This window comes from Egretta garzetta, unplaced genomic scaffold (assembly GCF_000687185.1).
Source record: "Egretta garzetta isolate BGI_Z169 unplaced genomic scaffold, ASM68718v1 scaffold30, whole genome shotgun sequence".
Lineage (NCBI taxonomy): Eukaryota > Metazoa > Chordata > Aves > Pelecaniformes > Ardeidae > Egretta > Egretta garzetta.
In genome coordinates, this window is record NW_009258383.1 from 7252357 (window position 1) to 7269322 (window position 16966).

General features: G+C 38.1%; 1 protein-coding gene across 1 annotated transcript in view; it reads right to left on the reverse strand.

The window, feature by feature from the left end:
• The window catches only part of THSD7A (thrombospondin type 1 domain containing 7A), a 197281-nt gene that overhangs the window by 15544 nt on the left and 164771 nt on the right, over positions 1–16966 (reverse strand). The window contains exons 15-21 of the mRNA XM_035897219.1: positions 14003–14181; positions 10890–10895; positions 10070–10203; positions 8026–8179; positions 7040–7181; positions 5735–5850; positions 451–568 (exon numbers count right to left, since the gene is read on the reverse strand). Coding sequence (XP_035753112.1) covers positions 451–568; positions 5735–5850; positions 7040–7181; positions 8026–8179; positions 10070–10203; positions 10890–10895; positions 14003–14181 — 849 coding nt within the window. The remainder of the gene's footprint in view (positions 1–450; positions 569–5734; positions 5851–7039; positions 7182–8025; positions 8180–10069; positions 10204–10889; positions 10896–14002; positions 14182–16966) is intronic.

Here is a 16966-nt window from a genome sequence, read left to right on the forward strand (position 1 = left end):
TTGTCCCCCCTGCCCTTGTTCTGTGTTTAAAAATACATAACTCTGAGGTGAGTAAATTTGTTGGTTTTAATCATTGTGCTTTTCTACAAGTTTAATTGTTCTAAACTCGCCACTAATGAAACTTAAGAGGAAATCCCTCCCTCTTCTTCCTCCCTTCACTGTCTGAAAAATAAATATTCATATCAGTGTTTATTTTTGTCTCAATATATCATTCATCATATCTCACTTTCTTCCCAGAGTTGGAAACTATTCTGGGCCAAATCCTCATTATCTTCAGTGAGTACAGTCTCACTGAAGCATACTGTTTCCATGAACAAGGCTAATTTAGATCCCAATCACTCTCCCTAGGTAGCTACAGTTTCTAGTTCTGTGAAAAGAGATATTATTACTTTTATAAAAGAAAAAAACATAAAAGCTCAGTCTTTAAAATATGCCAAGGTACATACTGACCTGTGAGGCCACATGTTTGAGAGCACTCAGACCAAGGGGACCAGTCAGAGAGCTGACAGTTCACAGGACATTCCACCACACAGGATGTATTCATTTGCCATGTCTTCTCCAAGCCAAGCTAAAAGAAAATATTCAATGGTCAGCATGTACCACCCAGTCTGTGTCATTGGTGCAGGGTATGCATTTGGAAATAAAAAGTAAAGCAATTAGGACATTTAAGAATCTCAAGACAGTCCTAATGCATATGCTGATTTTTAAATACATGCTTAAATCCTATTTTCACGAATTATTTTCTAAATTAGAACCTATAAAGGGAGGGCTTCAGCTCTACAGTATTACTTTATACAATAGGTAAAGGACAAAGTCATTTATGAAGTATCAATAAAGTATTTTGAAATAGGAATATAAAAATACTGAACTACTAACAGCTATTAACAGCTGAATTCAAGCGATGCTAGGAGCCAGGTTCAAAAATAACAGGAGGAGGAGGATGAACATGCATTGGATAGCCAGTTCATTTGTCAGAAGACGTTGCAGATGCTGAAGGTTTACAGGAGTTCAAGAGAGACTGAAAGTTTAAACACACAGAAACCACATCGGGCAAATGCAGACCAAGAGCTGAAAACAGGTGGAAGCTGAGAGAGGAGTAGATGGAAACTTGTTTATGTCTGTCCTCCTTACTCTTCCTTAGGCATCTGCTTATGCCTCTCTCTTGTTTTTTTCCTAATGTGGTGTGTAAGTTTATTATATATATTATGCTATCCATTCTATTGTATGCAAAAATATTGACATAACATTGACAATGATTTGTTCTAAAAAAACCACAGCTTTGCATGTTTTTCTGTAAAGCTTTACAAAAAGCAGAATCCTCTAACATCCCTAAAGTAAAAGCTGAAAATGCTGGAGGACACAGAAAATAGCCAGACTTACATGTTTTCCCAAAAACATATTCTGAGCTCTTCTCCAGGCAGGAGTCAGCCTAACGCTAACAAATGATGGAAAACCCACAGGGAAGGAAGAGTTTTACGGCCATGCTTGTAGATGGCACAGTGGCTACATGGTCCTTTGCTTTGATCCTGTAAAGCAATTTCTATGTTCTTATAAACTCCAATGCTCCATATTTTCCCCATCCAAGGAAGATAAGAGATATTCTCACTAACACACAGGAGAATATATGATGAAAGATGGAATACAACTGATGACAAAAAATTAGCATGACAATAATAATCCCTGCAGCCTGCATAGCTTCAGAATGAGTTAAAAGGATAGGTCAATTATAGTGTGCATGATATAAAACATGAAAGAAAATCAATCCTGCCAATATGAACAGATCTGTGGCTTCCCAGCATAAAAGACTGCCCTCTTCATTGGCCCTCACCAGTGGACCCTGATCATCATTGAGGCCTTTCAGAATCCCAGGAGACTGTGGATGTCTTTAAGTAGATAAAATCCCCACATAGTTTTTAAAAAAAAAAGCAAACTAGACATTTCAAAACCTATTAATTTTAACGACTGGAAAGGTTAATGACATAAAACCAGCAGTTAAGACTTTAAAAAGGAAATAAAAACAATATTTCCTACTAAATGCAAGCATAGAGCAATAATTAGGCACAACATTAACATGCCCTCCATAAATAAACTACCACAAGTACTAGAAATGTCTCGCCATGATAGACTCACAAAGTCTTAAATTTGCATTTGCAGTACCATTTATTGAGACAAATGAGGTTTTAGACCTCTGCTCTGTTTTATACATCAAAGAATGAGTTCTTGGCTTTTCTCTGTGGTGCAGATTATCCAGCTATCACACACAGGCAACACCTGAAACCTTTGGATAATCTGGAATTTGGGTAATTAGGGAACTAGAGAACCGTCTTTGAAGTCTATATTTGGGTGACATCTTCTGAGCAAAGGCTTTAAAGCCTGATGAATTGATTCCTGCCAATTATAGAAACACAACTGCTCTCTTTCAAGACTGGCCTTCTCAGCTGGACTTTGGCAGCTAGAGAAGGAAAAGCCCAAGAGAGATATTAAAGGTGAAGAGGAAAACTGAAGGCCAGATTACCCACAGCGATCTGCCATTTGCACGTCTTAAATACTGAAGTGCTGCTGAAATAGATTTGAGGAACAACTGGGAGGGGCAATTTGATATTAACCATGTATTATTTTCTCATTCCTTTCCTTCCTTCAACTGATGAAGCACAGTTCACCTTGAAGAGCTTAGAAACCATTTGAAAAAGTGTTCACAGTAGCTCCCTTACCTGAAAGAGGCTCTGTTCCGGATGAGTTGTGGTTTCTGATCCAAGAATGGCAAGTACTGGAGGGGTTACACTGCAAGCTACCACTGAGCACCCTGTACTCCTGGCCACACACACCAGGGGCAGCAGGCTGCCAGAACAGCACACTCTATAAACCCCGTGATCCACAAAAAGTGTCTGTATTTGTCTATAGGAATGTTTGGCACCGCATGTAATCTGACAAGCAGACTATTTGCCAATAAAACAGAAAATTTTGTTTTCTAATGCAAACAAAACTGCTGGTTTCTAGGCTTTTCTGATCTTTAATTGAAGGTAAATGAATAAAAATAAGGCCATAAATATGAATATGACCAGGACTAGCTTGCTTTAGGTGATTTGATTTTCAAATATTCAAGGAAAAGACAAGCAGAATTCTTGTGATGTGCTAATTTTGTAGAGTTAGAGACCAAGTAATCCAGTATTATTGTGCCCTGGGAGTTTGAAGGGAACTATGTTAACATAACGAGGACTTGGAAATAAGTTCTAGAAATTGATTTATGCTGGCAGCAATCAGGATGACTGGCTAGCATCTTTAGCTGATTGGCTGAAACAAACACAAGATCATATGGATGCAGCAGGAAACATACCTGGAGATGGTGATAGTCAAAATACAGTGTGAAGGGGTTTTTTATGTATGGCTTTTATTAGTTTCTTGAACCACATATTATATAGGAACTCAGACATTGCAGTCAGGCATCTTCATTTCTTAGGGATCAGGATAGGTTTAGCGATTCTGATCTCTCTTCTTCGCATATAATAATGAGTCATAATTCTAAATAAATGTAAATGTATCTACACATAAATTAAACAAAACTTTTGTTTTATTCACACATCTAGTATAAAATTTTATCATAGCCCAGGGGAAATTCCATTAGCTAAGTCATCACATAATTATTTCGTCTTTCTCTTATCATCATCTTTTCTAACCACATGCATCTTATTCTGAACTTCACTTAATCTTTCTGCGCTGCCCTTATAATGTAAAAACACAGGAAAAAAAACACCCCGAAGGATCACCTGTGTTGTTAAATTAGTAAGAAGTGCATGGTATGTATTCACATTTTGATAATTTCTTGAATACTCTCCTCTCATGACCTGGAAGGTCGCAGAGTCAGCTTTCACATTTTTAGAGTGAAGGGTCTGGTAAGATCTGAACAGCTTGGCTTTCTTGTTAATCAGGTTAATAGGTTTTACACCTCACGGTTATTGGATCAGCATTTGACCTTGTTGTACCACTGCTTACACATCCATAATTCAACAAATAGTCTTAACAGCATGACTGGGGAGTGGATCAGAGCTTTCTACAGGAAGATGTATCTCTATATGGTCTGGCAAATCAAAAGGGCAAACAAGACGCTATCGCAGTGGTTGCTGGTAAAGCCAGGACCCCACTGCAGTGATGTCTGCTGGCCAGTCATTTACGGCAAGTAGATTTGAGATATTATCTTGTCCTAATTACTTCTCTGAATAATAAACTTTCATTTCTTAAAATGCAAGAAAGCTCCAGAGGTTTTCTGCAATGAGATTTCAGTGTAAATTGTAATAATTTGTTCTAAATGTTGCTCAAAATCTTTGGTTAACAATGGGAACAATTTCTTGGCTTTATGGTAAAAGAAATGTATTTCCCCTTAAAATCTAATAAACCATATTTTTTCTATTGAAATATTTATGTGGATGCATATTTGATATCATGTCTTGGAATGAATTAATCAATATTAATCAATTAATCAATATTGCAGTCTCCAGCACCAAATTTTTTTCTTTTAACATATTAAAACATCAACAAAATGCATTAATGCATTCCTCTATTAACTTCACATAAACTTGCTGGTAGGTAGCCAGATCCTGAGTTTTTTCCTGAGACATAAATGATCAAATTATTAGATTTGATTATATACCCAAGAGCTATGTGTGAAGGAGGAACATGGGACAAAAGCAGGGCGCCAGCCTCAGCTGACACCTCCTGTCTTTACTAAAAACTTATGGATTCAGGAATCCAGGATGTTAGAGGGGGTTGGAGAAGCCTAAGTCAGATATGCTGTTACAAAACTACTGTCCAAAGTACACGATGAGCTTCCTGACTCCCTCTGCTTCTGATGAGACTGTGGCCATGTCATGAAGAGCAGCTACTAGCCAGGAAGGTCAACAGAAAAGGTGTTGGTACCAAAGCTGCCGTGGAGGCCACTCCACCTTAGTTCCCTATTGCAAGTGATTTTGTTTCTGATGTCAAGGTGGTCAGGGAATAGCAGCTGAAGCAAGTTCAGTTACTTTCCATCAGAAACACATGTAGGATTGCCCCTAATGTAACACTTATGCTGTCTTCCCATTTTCCTTCACATTACTGCTTCCATGCAATTGAAAACATTAAGACCAACACACAAAATGTCAGAAAATCAGTGCTGTCAAACTTGAAGTTAGTTTGAACATTTGCAAAATGTCTCTTTTGAAATTTAAGGGCTCCTGCCTGGTGGTTAGTTCTCCATCTATGCTCCTATTTAATATTGCATTCACGCTGCACATTTTTTCACACTAGCTTGGGTACCTTTTGCATTGCACAGCTGGATACAAGAAGTTAGCATTCAGCCCAGCTGCGGAATGGCACGTGAGAAATATTTTCCAACACATTGAGTAAATGATTGATACTGGCAGCTGTCCAAGGCTCCATGCAGAAATTGTATCAAATTAGAATGATGATTAGTGTTCTGATTAAGATTTATTACCTTTATTCTACTTTATTAATTATTGTTTCTAAGTCATTTCCTTCAGGACATAATAATTAGCATACGTTCATGGAGGCATTTAAAAGTAACCGAAGGAAACTGTATAAAAATCACTGTTGATGGCACAGTTCATTTCAGAGGTACTTAACAATCCATGAATAGTGTTGCAGAACATCTGGCGAAGATGGGTTACATGCTGTATAGCTCAGTTGGCTCGGCATTAATTAGCACCATTAGAAGGGACCTTACTCGCAGGTACCCACTCACCTCTTCGCAGTACTTCAGGTCAACCGATTTGCCATCACTGCGAACACAATCGAGCATCCGTGTTTTGATACCGTTACCACAGACAGCCTTCTCGCTGAGCTGACATGTGCTCCAGTCTGGAAAGAAGGAATTCGTTAATGTAGCAGACATTTTAGATAAAACTCATAATGATCCAATCTCCCACCTAATTCTAATTCTGATGGCCTAAAATAATCCTCACCAGCAACTTTTACACTCACAAAGGCTCATGGAGCCCAGCTGCTGTACATTTTCGGAAACAGTCGCTTTTACTGCAAATAGTCAGTGCCATGATGCCTTCCCGAAAAGCGCATATTTGGTTTTGTCTGCATGGATTTTGAGCAAATCACAAAATGTCAGGAGAATTAAATTTCCTGCAGTTACAGCATGCACACTTCACCCCAACTGCAAAGCCTCCAGGAATCATAGAATCGCTTTGGTTGGAAAAGACCCTTAAAATCATCAAGTCCAACCTTTAACCTAACCCTGCCATCCCACCACTAAACCATGGCCCTAAGCACCTCACCTATCCTTCTTTTAAATACCTCCAGGGATGGGGACTTGACCACCTCCCTGGGAAGCCCATTCCAGAGCCTGACAACCCTTTCTGTGAAGAAATTCTTCCTAATGTCTAACCTAAACCTGCCCTGGTGCAACTTCAGACCATTGCTCCTCGTCCTATCATCTGTCACCTGGGAGGAGAGGCTGACCCCCACCTCACTACAGCCTCCTGTCAGGCAGTTGTAGAGCGCGATCAGGTCTCCCCTCAGCCTCCTCTTCTCCAGGCTGAACAACCCCAGTTCCCTCAGCTGCTCTTCATCAGACTTGTGTTCCAGACCCCTCACCAGCTTCCTTGCTCTCCTCTGGACCTGTTCCAGCAATGCAATGTCTTTCCTGTAGTGAAGGGCCCAAAACTGAACACAGTATTCGAGGTCACGATCACTTCCCTACTCCTGCTGGCCACACTATTTCTGATACATACCAGGATGCCATTGGCCTTCTTGGCCACCTGGGCACACTGCTGGCTCATATTCAGCCGGCTGTCAACCAGTACCCCCAGGTCTTTTTCCACCAAGCAGCTTTCCAGCCACCCTTCCCCAAGCCTGTAGCGTTGCATGGGGTTGTTGTGACAATATTTTATCTGGATCAAATAGCCTGAATCACTTTTCAGTACAAGCTCCACAGCTCCCTCCAGATAAGAACAGAAAGCTGAACGATCTGTCCTGCAAGGTGAATGGAAGCAAGGCATAGTCCCAGGCTGTCACTAGAGCCTAACAGCACAAATACCTGTCACATTGTAGTCATAGTGGTAGCAGTTTTTGTTCAAAGTGCAGACTTCTGTCTCGGTGGCAGCAGGACAAGACTTCCCATTATCTGGTTGTCTCAGGGATGCAGCTGACCTTTCACGGACACTACTTCCATTGCATGGCTTGAAAGGGAGATTGGACACAGCTTTGATATTTCGGCACCCTGATACCTTTTCATGCAACATTATAACAACCTTTCAAGTAATCCCTTCACAAAACACAAATGTAAAATAATGGGCTCATGCAGGTGTGTAAGAGAAACCATTTCCTTGTTATTTCAGAGAGAATTTAGCCTGCTCTTTTACCTTGGTACCACCCAAGGTGAAATATCCTCTAACTTGGTAACACCTCAGTACTTTCCTAACTAGTTCATATTTTGGTACAAGTGCTTTAGAACAATTTCACTCATAAACTCGATATTGAGATGCTCACTTTACAAATGCTATAATGTAGTGCACCAGAGCCTGAATACTCAAAAGTCCTGAAACACTTTTTTATGTTTGGTTTGGTTTATTTGACATGTCTTTTTGAAATTGCTGTCAGGAAGGGGAGAGGAGACCCAAAATTATCTTTCTATACTCAGTCTTGATCTACAGACTTTGCTTGTTACAGCACAGTGACATTTTTAGTACAGTGACTGCACTGCTATGGAGAGGCTCACAACTGGGCTCAAAGGCAGACTCACAAGCCACTGCCAAAGCTGCTCCACCACACAGAGCCCACCCCACACTGAAAAATGACCACTGTGAACATTATATTTTGTGTTTTGGAAAAATTTTACTTAATGGAAAATACTGGCACACTTTATTTGCAACCAACTATCAACGACCCTAAAGATGACAGTAAAGATAGATATTTACATGTGTAATCACTGCTCAGTTCAGCATCTTTGCACAATACTTCATGTATACATTTTTAAAGTATCGTCGTAAAACTATAAATGTTACACTTCAGTATACTTCTTACCAAAGAACATCGAGACCACGATCCCCATTCAGACATAACACAGTCCTCAGGACATGGTAACGTGCATTTTCTAGCACCAAGTGGCATCTCTTCAGGATCACACAAATAGTCCTCTACAGTGTCAGAGGGACCATCCACAGTGTTTAGCATGCACCTGGAAGAAAGAACTGCACATAAACTGCATTTGCCATGGATTTTGTACAGCTAACAGTGTTGCACAGTATTCTGAAGCACTTAAACATTATGTCGGAACATAACAATCGTGAAGTAACTGAAGTAACAGAACTAAGTATTGATCCATGAATATCCAAGAAAAGCTGAAGAGCCAAAAATAATCCTCGTTTTTACAGATGACAGCCATATAAAGAAACGCATACAATTTAGACAGTTCCTATCAGTGATTTGCTGAGAGTTTCTGGGCAGGTGATTCACTTGACATCAGCTTACCTCTAAGCCAGAATAATGCAAATCATCTATAGTTCAGACATATTCTGTGATGCATGCTTCAAATGATAACTTTAAATGTAGAAATACTAGAAATTTTAAATTTTCTATTCTTATTATTAATCCCTAATTTACATGGATGCTTTTTAATTACCATTATAGAAAATTAGCAGCTGGAGGCCCAGTTAAGAAGAGAAATGAGTATGCTTGGTTTTGTAGAGCTGAAGATGACAGTCTTCATTCCACAGTATTTCCAATGCTGTGGCATCTACTGTTAATGTATCCCTTCCACGTGTCAGCAGAAGACCAAGTAGTACATCACTAGGATCATTCAAATTAAGAGGCTTGCATCTGCTTCTCAGATTTGCAAGAGAAATCTCATATCAATAGGAAGCCTTTCACACATATTTAAATATTTGGAATTTCTTCCATTTGGCCATATTAGCTTTTTTGCAAATACCTTACATTATCAGACTAAACTAATTTTTGAAACACTCCCTGTTCTAAGGTAAACACAAGAGATGCAGCCTGAGCATATATTAGCTTTGTGAAATTAGTACTTTAATGGCATTATGTGATAATAAATGAAGAGTTAGATGGTTTTAGTCCCAAAGGGCTGAAAAACACTTTCTTCATCTTTGATGGTAGTGTTAAAGTCTGTTTTTCAACATAAACACTGGTTAATTTTGATTTTTCATATTGGAGGGTTTTTTAAGAGTATTCTTATGTGAATTTGTTTAGATGCTACTGTGTGAGAACAGTTACGCATAGTCTTTCTAATTTTGGTCAAGCAAAGATTAAGACTTTGACTTTCTTGAAGTAAATGGTTACACTGAGGAAACAGTTCTACTGTGAACAAAATCACGTGGGTGTGCCAGTTTCTAAGCACTTGTGGCAGGGAAAAGAGAACATTTAACAGTTCACTGTATACAGCCCTCATTTGGGACCCTCAAACTGAATTCACATTATGCTTTATTATTCAGATTTATAATCTCAAATTGTGTGTCGTTTTGCTGTTAGCCAATAAAAAAACCAAAAGAAACCCCAATCAACCCAAACTCCATGTAATGCTTTAATTGCTGTTGTACCACACCATGTGAGACTAATTTTTATTAACCTTTGATTAGAGCTCTAGGTCGATGAGCAAGCATACAAGATGCCTAGATCAAGTTCAATAAGCAACAGACGATTTCTGGATTTTTCTATTTCACTTCATTCACTTTTGCCACTTTTTCCTGTAATAAGTGTAACCATTATTCTCAAGTGCATATGTACTTAAAAGGGTTTTTTAAATCACAGTTTCATGTAGAAAGAGGACCATTTCACCTTTCAGAAAAGCACTAAAATCATACATTGCAGTGTTTCTTGTAGTATAAGTACAATATACATTAGTTTATAAACTAAGAATAAAGGTCTATATCCATAAACAGTAAACAGACCCATATTGCACTCACGGAAGATTTACATCAGCCAGGGTTCTGGTCCAGTATACTATGGCTGGACTTAACACTATACATTACACAGAACCACATCAAATCAAATACAGCCATCACTGAAAGTGAAGGTTCTCTAAAGTGAAGGAGGAGCAATACTGTTTTACCTGACTTTCCTCGTTTGAACACCTTCTCCACAGTTCTCTTTTAAGTCCACATTGGTCACCTTGCAGACGCTCCAGGGCTCAGTAACCCATACGTACTGGCTGCAGTCACTGTGGCAGGGGACTACCTCATATACCTGGAATCCACATCGAGAGTCAGTTGTGTTGCACACAAGTAAGATAAACATGCAACAGTGTTCATGCAAAAAAAAAGGTTCATGCTCTTTTTGGTAAGAATAACAAATGTAAACTTGCCGATTTAGAGGCTGTAGTAACAGTACAGATAAAATACTCAGAAGAAAATTATAGAAATAATAAAAAGTCAGAAGCTAAGACATCTAATGACCGATTCCCTGGTTTTCTCTGCCACTAAGCCCATGCTATGCCATTTCCACCAATAACATCAACACAACTAACACAAAACCTGTAACTAAGCTAGCTCATGAGTACACCTTTTAGAAAAATGATGCTAAAACTCTGCTAAAACTTTACTTCTCTCCTCCACATCTCTCCTCAGCTATTCCATCCCACTGTTATCAGTTGTGGGGGTTTTGTATTTCTAAAGAGAGGTGAGCTCAAGGTAAATTTCCACTTCATTTTTCATTGTGAATACTTCAAATCATTCTAATATGTTCATGTACCATCATTAGTATTATGTTTAGATCTGAATACAGATTTGAAGTAGATTCTCATATATTAATTTATACAGTGTTCCATATATTTTCTCAAACATACATTACAAAGAAAGGACAGACAATGCAAACATTGGAGCACAATCAGGAAGCGCACATTAACGTTATCTCTCTGTTTTAGAAACTCTTACCTGAGCCTGAAGAAAGAATTTTCATGCACCCAAAAGAAAAAACAAACATAAAAAGAAAGAATTATTAAAGTGAAGCATAAGTATTTAAATGGCATTCATTTAGCTTTTATTACGAACAATATGCTATGACTTCTGCCAAGCAAAAGGCATCCAGTTTTTCCTCTTGGATCTCCCTTGCTGTCATGAGGCATTTTTACAAGAAGTTTGGCCTTGGAAGAACATTACAAATTTATAAATCACAACTAGTGGGAGGAGACTTTATCTTAGTTGGTCTCTTTCTCAGTCCCTAACACAATAAAATTGTTTTCCCTTTTTGCCCATAACAAGCATCAACTCTTCACACAGTAGGGAATCCAGTTTCCCTAAGACATGAGAAAATCCTCAGTGGTTTTGGAGAGGATACTGGACTTCTCTATTAATTGAATTTTTTCTGACAGCATAATGCAATAGATTCAGGGGAATAAAAGAAACTGGCAGTTCTCATCCTTCCAAAGTTCCTAAGTCCTTCATTGGGTATATTGTGCTTAGATTACTGAAAGCCCATTGCCTCAAAATTATCTTATACCAGCTAACTTCACATATCATTCTGGGTATCAAGTCAGCCGATCTAGTATTTCCAGACAATCTAAGACATTGTCTTAAACAAGTGCTTGATTTCAGCAACACTGCTTGGGTAGTAAAAGTGGTGTTCTCCTGACCCTACTGGCATTTTGTAGCTATGACTGCAGGCCATGGCAGTTGGGTGGTGTAAGTATTACATACCCACCTGCTGGATAAGGGGGCAAATAATACCTGGAGCCAATGAAGAGAGGGATGTCCCTATTTCCTCTAGCAGTCTCAGATTAGCCTCTTCATTTGAAATCCTCTGAATGCCATTAGCATGATTCCATAATAATCCTGGCTCTGTTATTATTATTGTAAATATGATGACTTCTAGCCTAGTGAAGTGGGTACTGAGCAAGCTGTACTCAGTTGGTGTGTGGTTTGAGAGTCATCCAGGCATGCATGGCCCAGGTGAAAAGATGCTCAGTGAGACATCTAGCATACACTGTGTTCAGTCCCCCTCCAAAATACAGTCATACCTGTCAGCCCTGAGACACATTGAGCTACTTGCTCCTAAAACCTGACAGATGTCTTAAGCACTTTATTTCAGTGTTTCACTACTCCTACCATTAGAGTTTTCCCAAGGCTTAACCCAAATCTGCTTGCAGCAGTCTAAGCCTACTGCTTTTTATCCTATCCACGATGGCCATGGAAAATGGATTATTTCCTCCTTCTTTGCAACAGCCTTTTATGTACATGCTAGCAGACTGCCAGCATCTTCCCTCCCATCTTCTCTTCCATGGGCTAGACGACAAATTTCAGTCTTTCCTCAGAGTTCATAATTCCTAGATCCCAACTTACAGCATAGCCCCTCTGTATACCATTTTCCACATACTTGTGGGCACCAAACACCCAATCTAATCATTATGCTTTGTATGTTTGCAAAAAGGCATGTTACATATATAAGTAATAAGTGATGCATAAATAAAACAAATTACAGTTAATTGAAATAAATATTCTGTGAGTCGGTAGTTTTCTAGCTGAATGAATGGTGGATCACATTTAGATTAAATAATTAACTCAAAATTAGAATGCAGGTGTATTCCCTGCATGTTTCTTAATTGACAGTGAAAGTTTTCAAAACTGAAAGATACAGGCTTTATATTCTTTGACATTCCAATCTTATCTGTAGAACTCCCTTCTCATGGAAGTATTATATTTCAATTTTATTTTTACACTAATTACATTTTGAATCATCTATTATTATTTAGCAAGTATCATTGCAACAAATCGAGTCGAAGTACCAGTAGAGGGCAATAGTGTTGCATACAAGTAGACCTCTAGCAAAATCACCTTTGATGCAGAAAAATACGAGCCTATTATGTACTACATGAATATTAAAGAAGGAAAAAGACTTCTGTATAGACTATAATTTGCTCCTATTGAAACACATTGCTCCTAATTTAAAGCATATTTACATGCTGACCCAAATCCAGCAACCCTCATTCTAGTTCGTATTTTGTTAAAGTAGATCACAAACTTAGTTTATTAGCTGCAGTTTAACACTTATTATTTTCTAAATTAGAACTAATTACATTCCCTAAAGTAGAAAATTAGATCAACAAGCCATTTCACTCTGTGCTAGTGAAATGTCAATAGGATAATATTAAGTACATGAATTTTTATTCAGATGTAAATTGACAGCACATTTTTGTTCAGTCTTTGAATATTTACAGAGAAGACCACGTGGCTGTTTAACATGCCTCTGCAGACTAATTAAATTCAACAATAATATGAATATAAATCAACTCTGAAGAGCATAAGTTAATTTACGAGGAAAGTTTGTTTCTAAAACTCTCCAAGCAAACAGGAGCAAATGAGCTTCAGGGGTTTGACTTGGGCTAGTGCTAAGCTTGGTCCCAAAGACTAAATGCTCATCAGTGGTCAAAGCACTCCCAGTGTTTTCTTGGATCAAATTTTCTGGCTTGGTTTCACTCAAAGAGGATCCAGGCTGTGCAGCCAGACAGCTCCATACTGGAAAATCAAGTGAGGTTAGTGGGACAACTGGGAGATTGACTTCAGAAGTGCATTCCTGACTGGAACTGCAGTGCTAGGGCAAGTGTACCCAGAAGGTCAAGCTCCCACTACAACCCACTAAAGGACACTGGGATGATACTGTGTGAGTGTTTGAGAACTTTTAATTTGCTTTCTGATCTATGAAGGTTAGGGAATGACACCAGGAATCTTTCCAGTTTGAGCATCTGTAATGAGACATTTTACCAATTGTATGAGAAGATCATCAGAAATGTGGTCTTCACAATCTGCATGTAAGAACATTTTGTTTTCTCCAATCTGCAGTTCAGATAATGTGCTAAGTTCTTGCAGATGAGGAAGTAATGAAGGCAGATCCTATGGTGATTGAGGAAATCTAAGCCAACACATACTCCTCCTCCTACCTGCATTGGCCCTTATGCTGTATAGTTTTTCTACATCAACAAACACTACAGCTAAAAGCATTATCCGAGGTATGGGAAAAGCTGTATCAATAATGTAAATATAAATCAAATTACCTGATTGACGTGATCTAGCTTTGGACAGGGTCTTCCACCATTGTAGGGTTTTTCACGGAGCCACTTAGACCGAACCTTTACCCCACTCCCACAGGATTTACTACAGCGAGACCAGTTGGACCACTCACTGAGCTTGCAGTCCGAGGGACATGGAATAATACAGGCTTCCTCAATATAACCTGCGTGAATGGAAAAGAAAGTGAAATCTCTTCAGCATGTCACTCTGCCACTTCTCCCTGAAGCCCTCGTCTACTTCATTTAGATTGTCCAAAGTTTGACTTGACAGGACTGTGTGAATAGAGAGATTTCTTCATCATTAGGGCTAAATTAAATTCTGCAGAAAATTGACACATATAGTTGGAGACTGCATTAGAGTAGCAGCTGAGCATCCTCACTGCTGTCTGATTAGGATTCACACTCACCAGATTTCAGCATTCAAACTTCCTGACAGCTACAGCGCTATTGACACTAACCCATCTCTTGGTTGCATCATTCTTACGCTGTAAAACCAATATTTATTTATAAGGAAAAGAGGTTTAATTAAAAGCTCCTCCATAACTGTATCAAGTAATTCAACTGTAGTTATACATCAAAAATCCAACTGAATCAAAAGATATGCATCTTACCAGCCTGGAGCGAGGGAACTTAACACTTTGTGACCTTTCTAAGGCTAGAAAGAGAGAGTGGCCTGACACATTAATGATCTGTCGATTAACAACCATCTGCCCCTGTAGCACGCTGAATAATTGCACTGAATGGAAAAGCAGATGTTTGATTTGGATAAGTCATCGGTCCTGAGAGGTTGGAAAGGGGTATGACATGGTCTGCAGGGAGTAACATGAGGCCTCAATTCACTGAATAAGTGAAAATGTCTTGCTTTCAAAAGCAACATATGCCATAACTCTACAATATGTGTCATTTATGCCAATATTGACAGCAGAAGCTATAAAACCGCAAATAAAAAGCTGGCCTTTACTTCATTTTTACTATAGCTATACCCTAAACCGATATGAACTCTGGTCTCCCCTTTTCTGTGTCAGATCTACAATGTATTTACTGTTGGAAAATGTTCACTTCAGAGATTAAAGAAACCTTGGTGCATTTAAAAGTGAATTAAAATATTTGATGAACACAGTTGCAAATTTAACACATACTTGGGTAAGAGCATTCTCAAATGATTGGCACAGTTTGCTAGGCATGGTTTCAAATGTTTCTCACATATCTTGAATGTTTTTTGGTTTGAAAGCAATCACTGTCTTTTTCATCAGAGCTGATGTTAGCAGCTTTATGTTTTTAACCTATACTTCTATGTAAAGCTATTCTGCTTCTTCTAAAAGGAGCCAATAAAAATCAATCACAAGTTGTGTAAAGAATCAAAACACTTAAAAGATTTAAATTCTATTTCTAGTTGCTTCCATTAATTTGTTTTAGATATAAAGAACAGAAGGGTGGGTTGTTTTTTTTAAACATATAGTAACATTCAGAATATTTTATGTTCAAATTCAGGTAATGATTTTAACTTACATAGCTTTCATCTGTTTGGAAGTGTTAAATAAATACACAAAGCACATACTGAATTTTAAAATGGCTAGAATGTCATTAGCTTGAATTACAAGCATGTTTATTAAATATCTCTTGCCATTTGATTGATCAGCTCAGTGATATTGTATGAATGATACATTTTGTTAGACAAAATATATTTTTGAAGATCATATCACTGCATGTCAGAGGTGGTGCCATAGATTGCCCTCCAGTAGTAAATGCAAAATTGATTAAGTTTCACTTTACCTGACATATCTGAGTGAGTCTTAGAAATCAGATGCACCCTATTTCAGAGCCCCATCCTACACTGAACTTTGATTGCATAAATATCAAACTCTGTATCTTCAGCAGAAATGAGCTTTTAACAAGCCCTCGTAGGTGCTATACAAAACCATATGCTCATACGATCAAGAAACTACTGATTGAAAATGGACAACAAAAAACTTGAAAGAAACAATTCCCTCCAAGCAATAAAATAAGTGTTTAGTGATATTTATTGTCTGATGGAACTAAGTAAAGAGTTTACTGCTCTTTATGAACTTTCTTGAGGTTACTTTCAATATAACTTCTAAGTAATATTTTTCTGGCAAAACCTTTCTACTATGACACAATTATGCCACTTAGCATTTGTTAAATTTGTGCCTCTGTAATTAATGTCTGGAAGACACTAATTCAAGTTGCTTTAAATATATTGTACATCCTTAAGTAGATAACTGGTACAGGCTGCTGCAGGAAGACTTTATTTTAAGGACTTCCATAAACCCCTGAGCTATTTTAAATTTGTCTTAATTAATCTCAAAGGGATATTCCCAATCTGACCCAGTCATAGAAAAGGATCTTCCCCAGGTTATCACAATATTTTGGGATGTGGATAACTATAGCATAGGGATACTTTATAGCCTACCAAAAGGAGCCTGTGTGGAACATACTAAACTAAAACGACTGACAAATTAGAAACCATTTTGCTTCATTTCCCTTCAGCTGATCCAAAATGAAGACAAAAAAGATTTATTTTTTTTTTTTAGATAATGAGAATATTAGCCAAAAAGTTTAACAAGATTTTTAGAATTTGGCAGACAAATGTGGTATTAAATACATTATACTATATGCAAGTCGCAGGTAACATTTCAATTACACTGAGCAGTAGTTCAAGAGATTCCATAAAATACCAAATGAAACCATACCACTACAGCAACCTTTTTTCACACTATGAAATATCTACATTGAAGCCAGACACTAAACCTTCTGCTCATCGTATACCTCTTTCCTATGCCATCTCTAGGATATCTGGGCTATGATGCTCTCCTCTCCCTCCTTCCTATTTTCTCAGAAAAGCTAGCATCAAGACCCAAACTCCACATGTGAAAATTAACCAGCTGAACAAGAAGAATGGAAAGGACACATGAAGAAGAGAACAAAAAT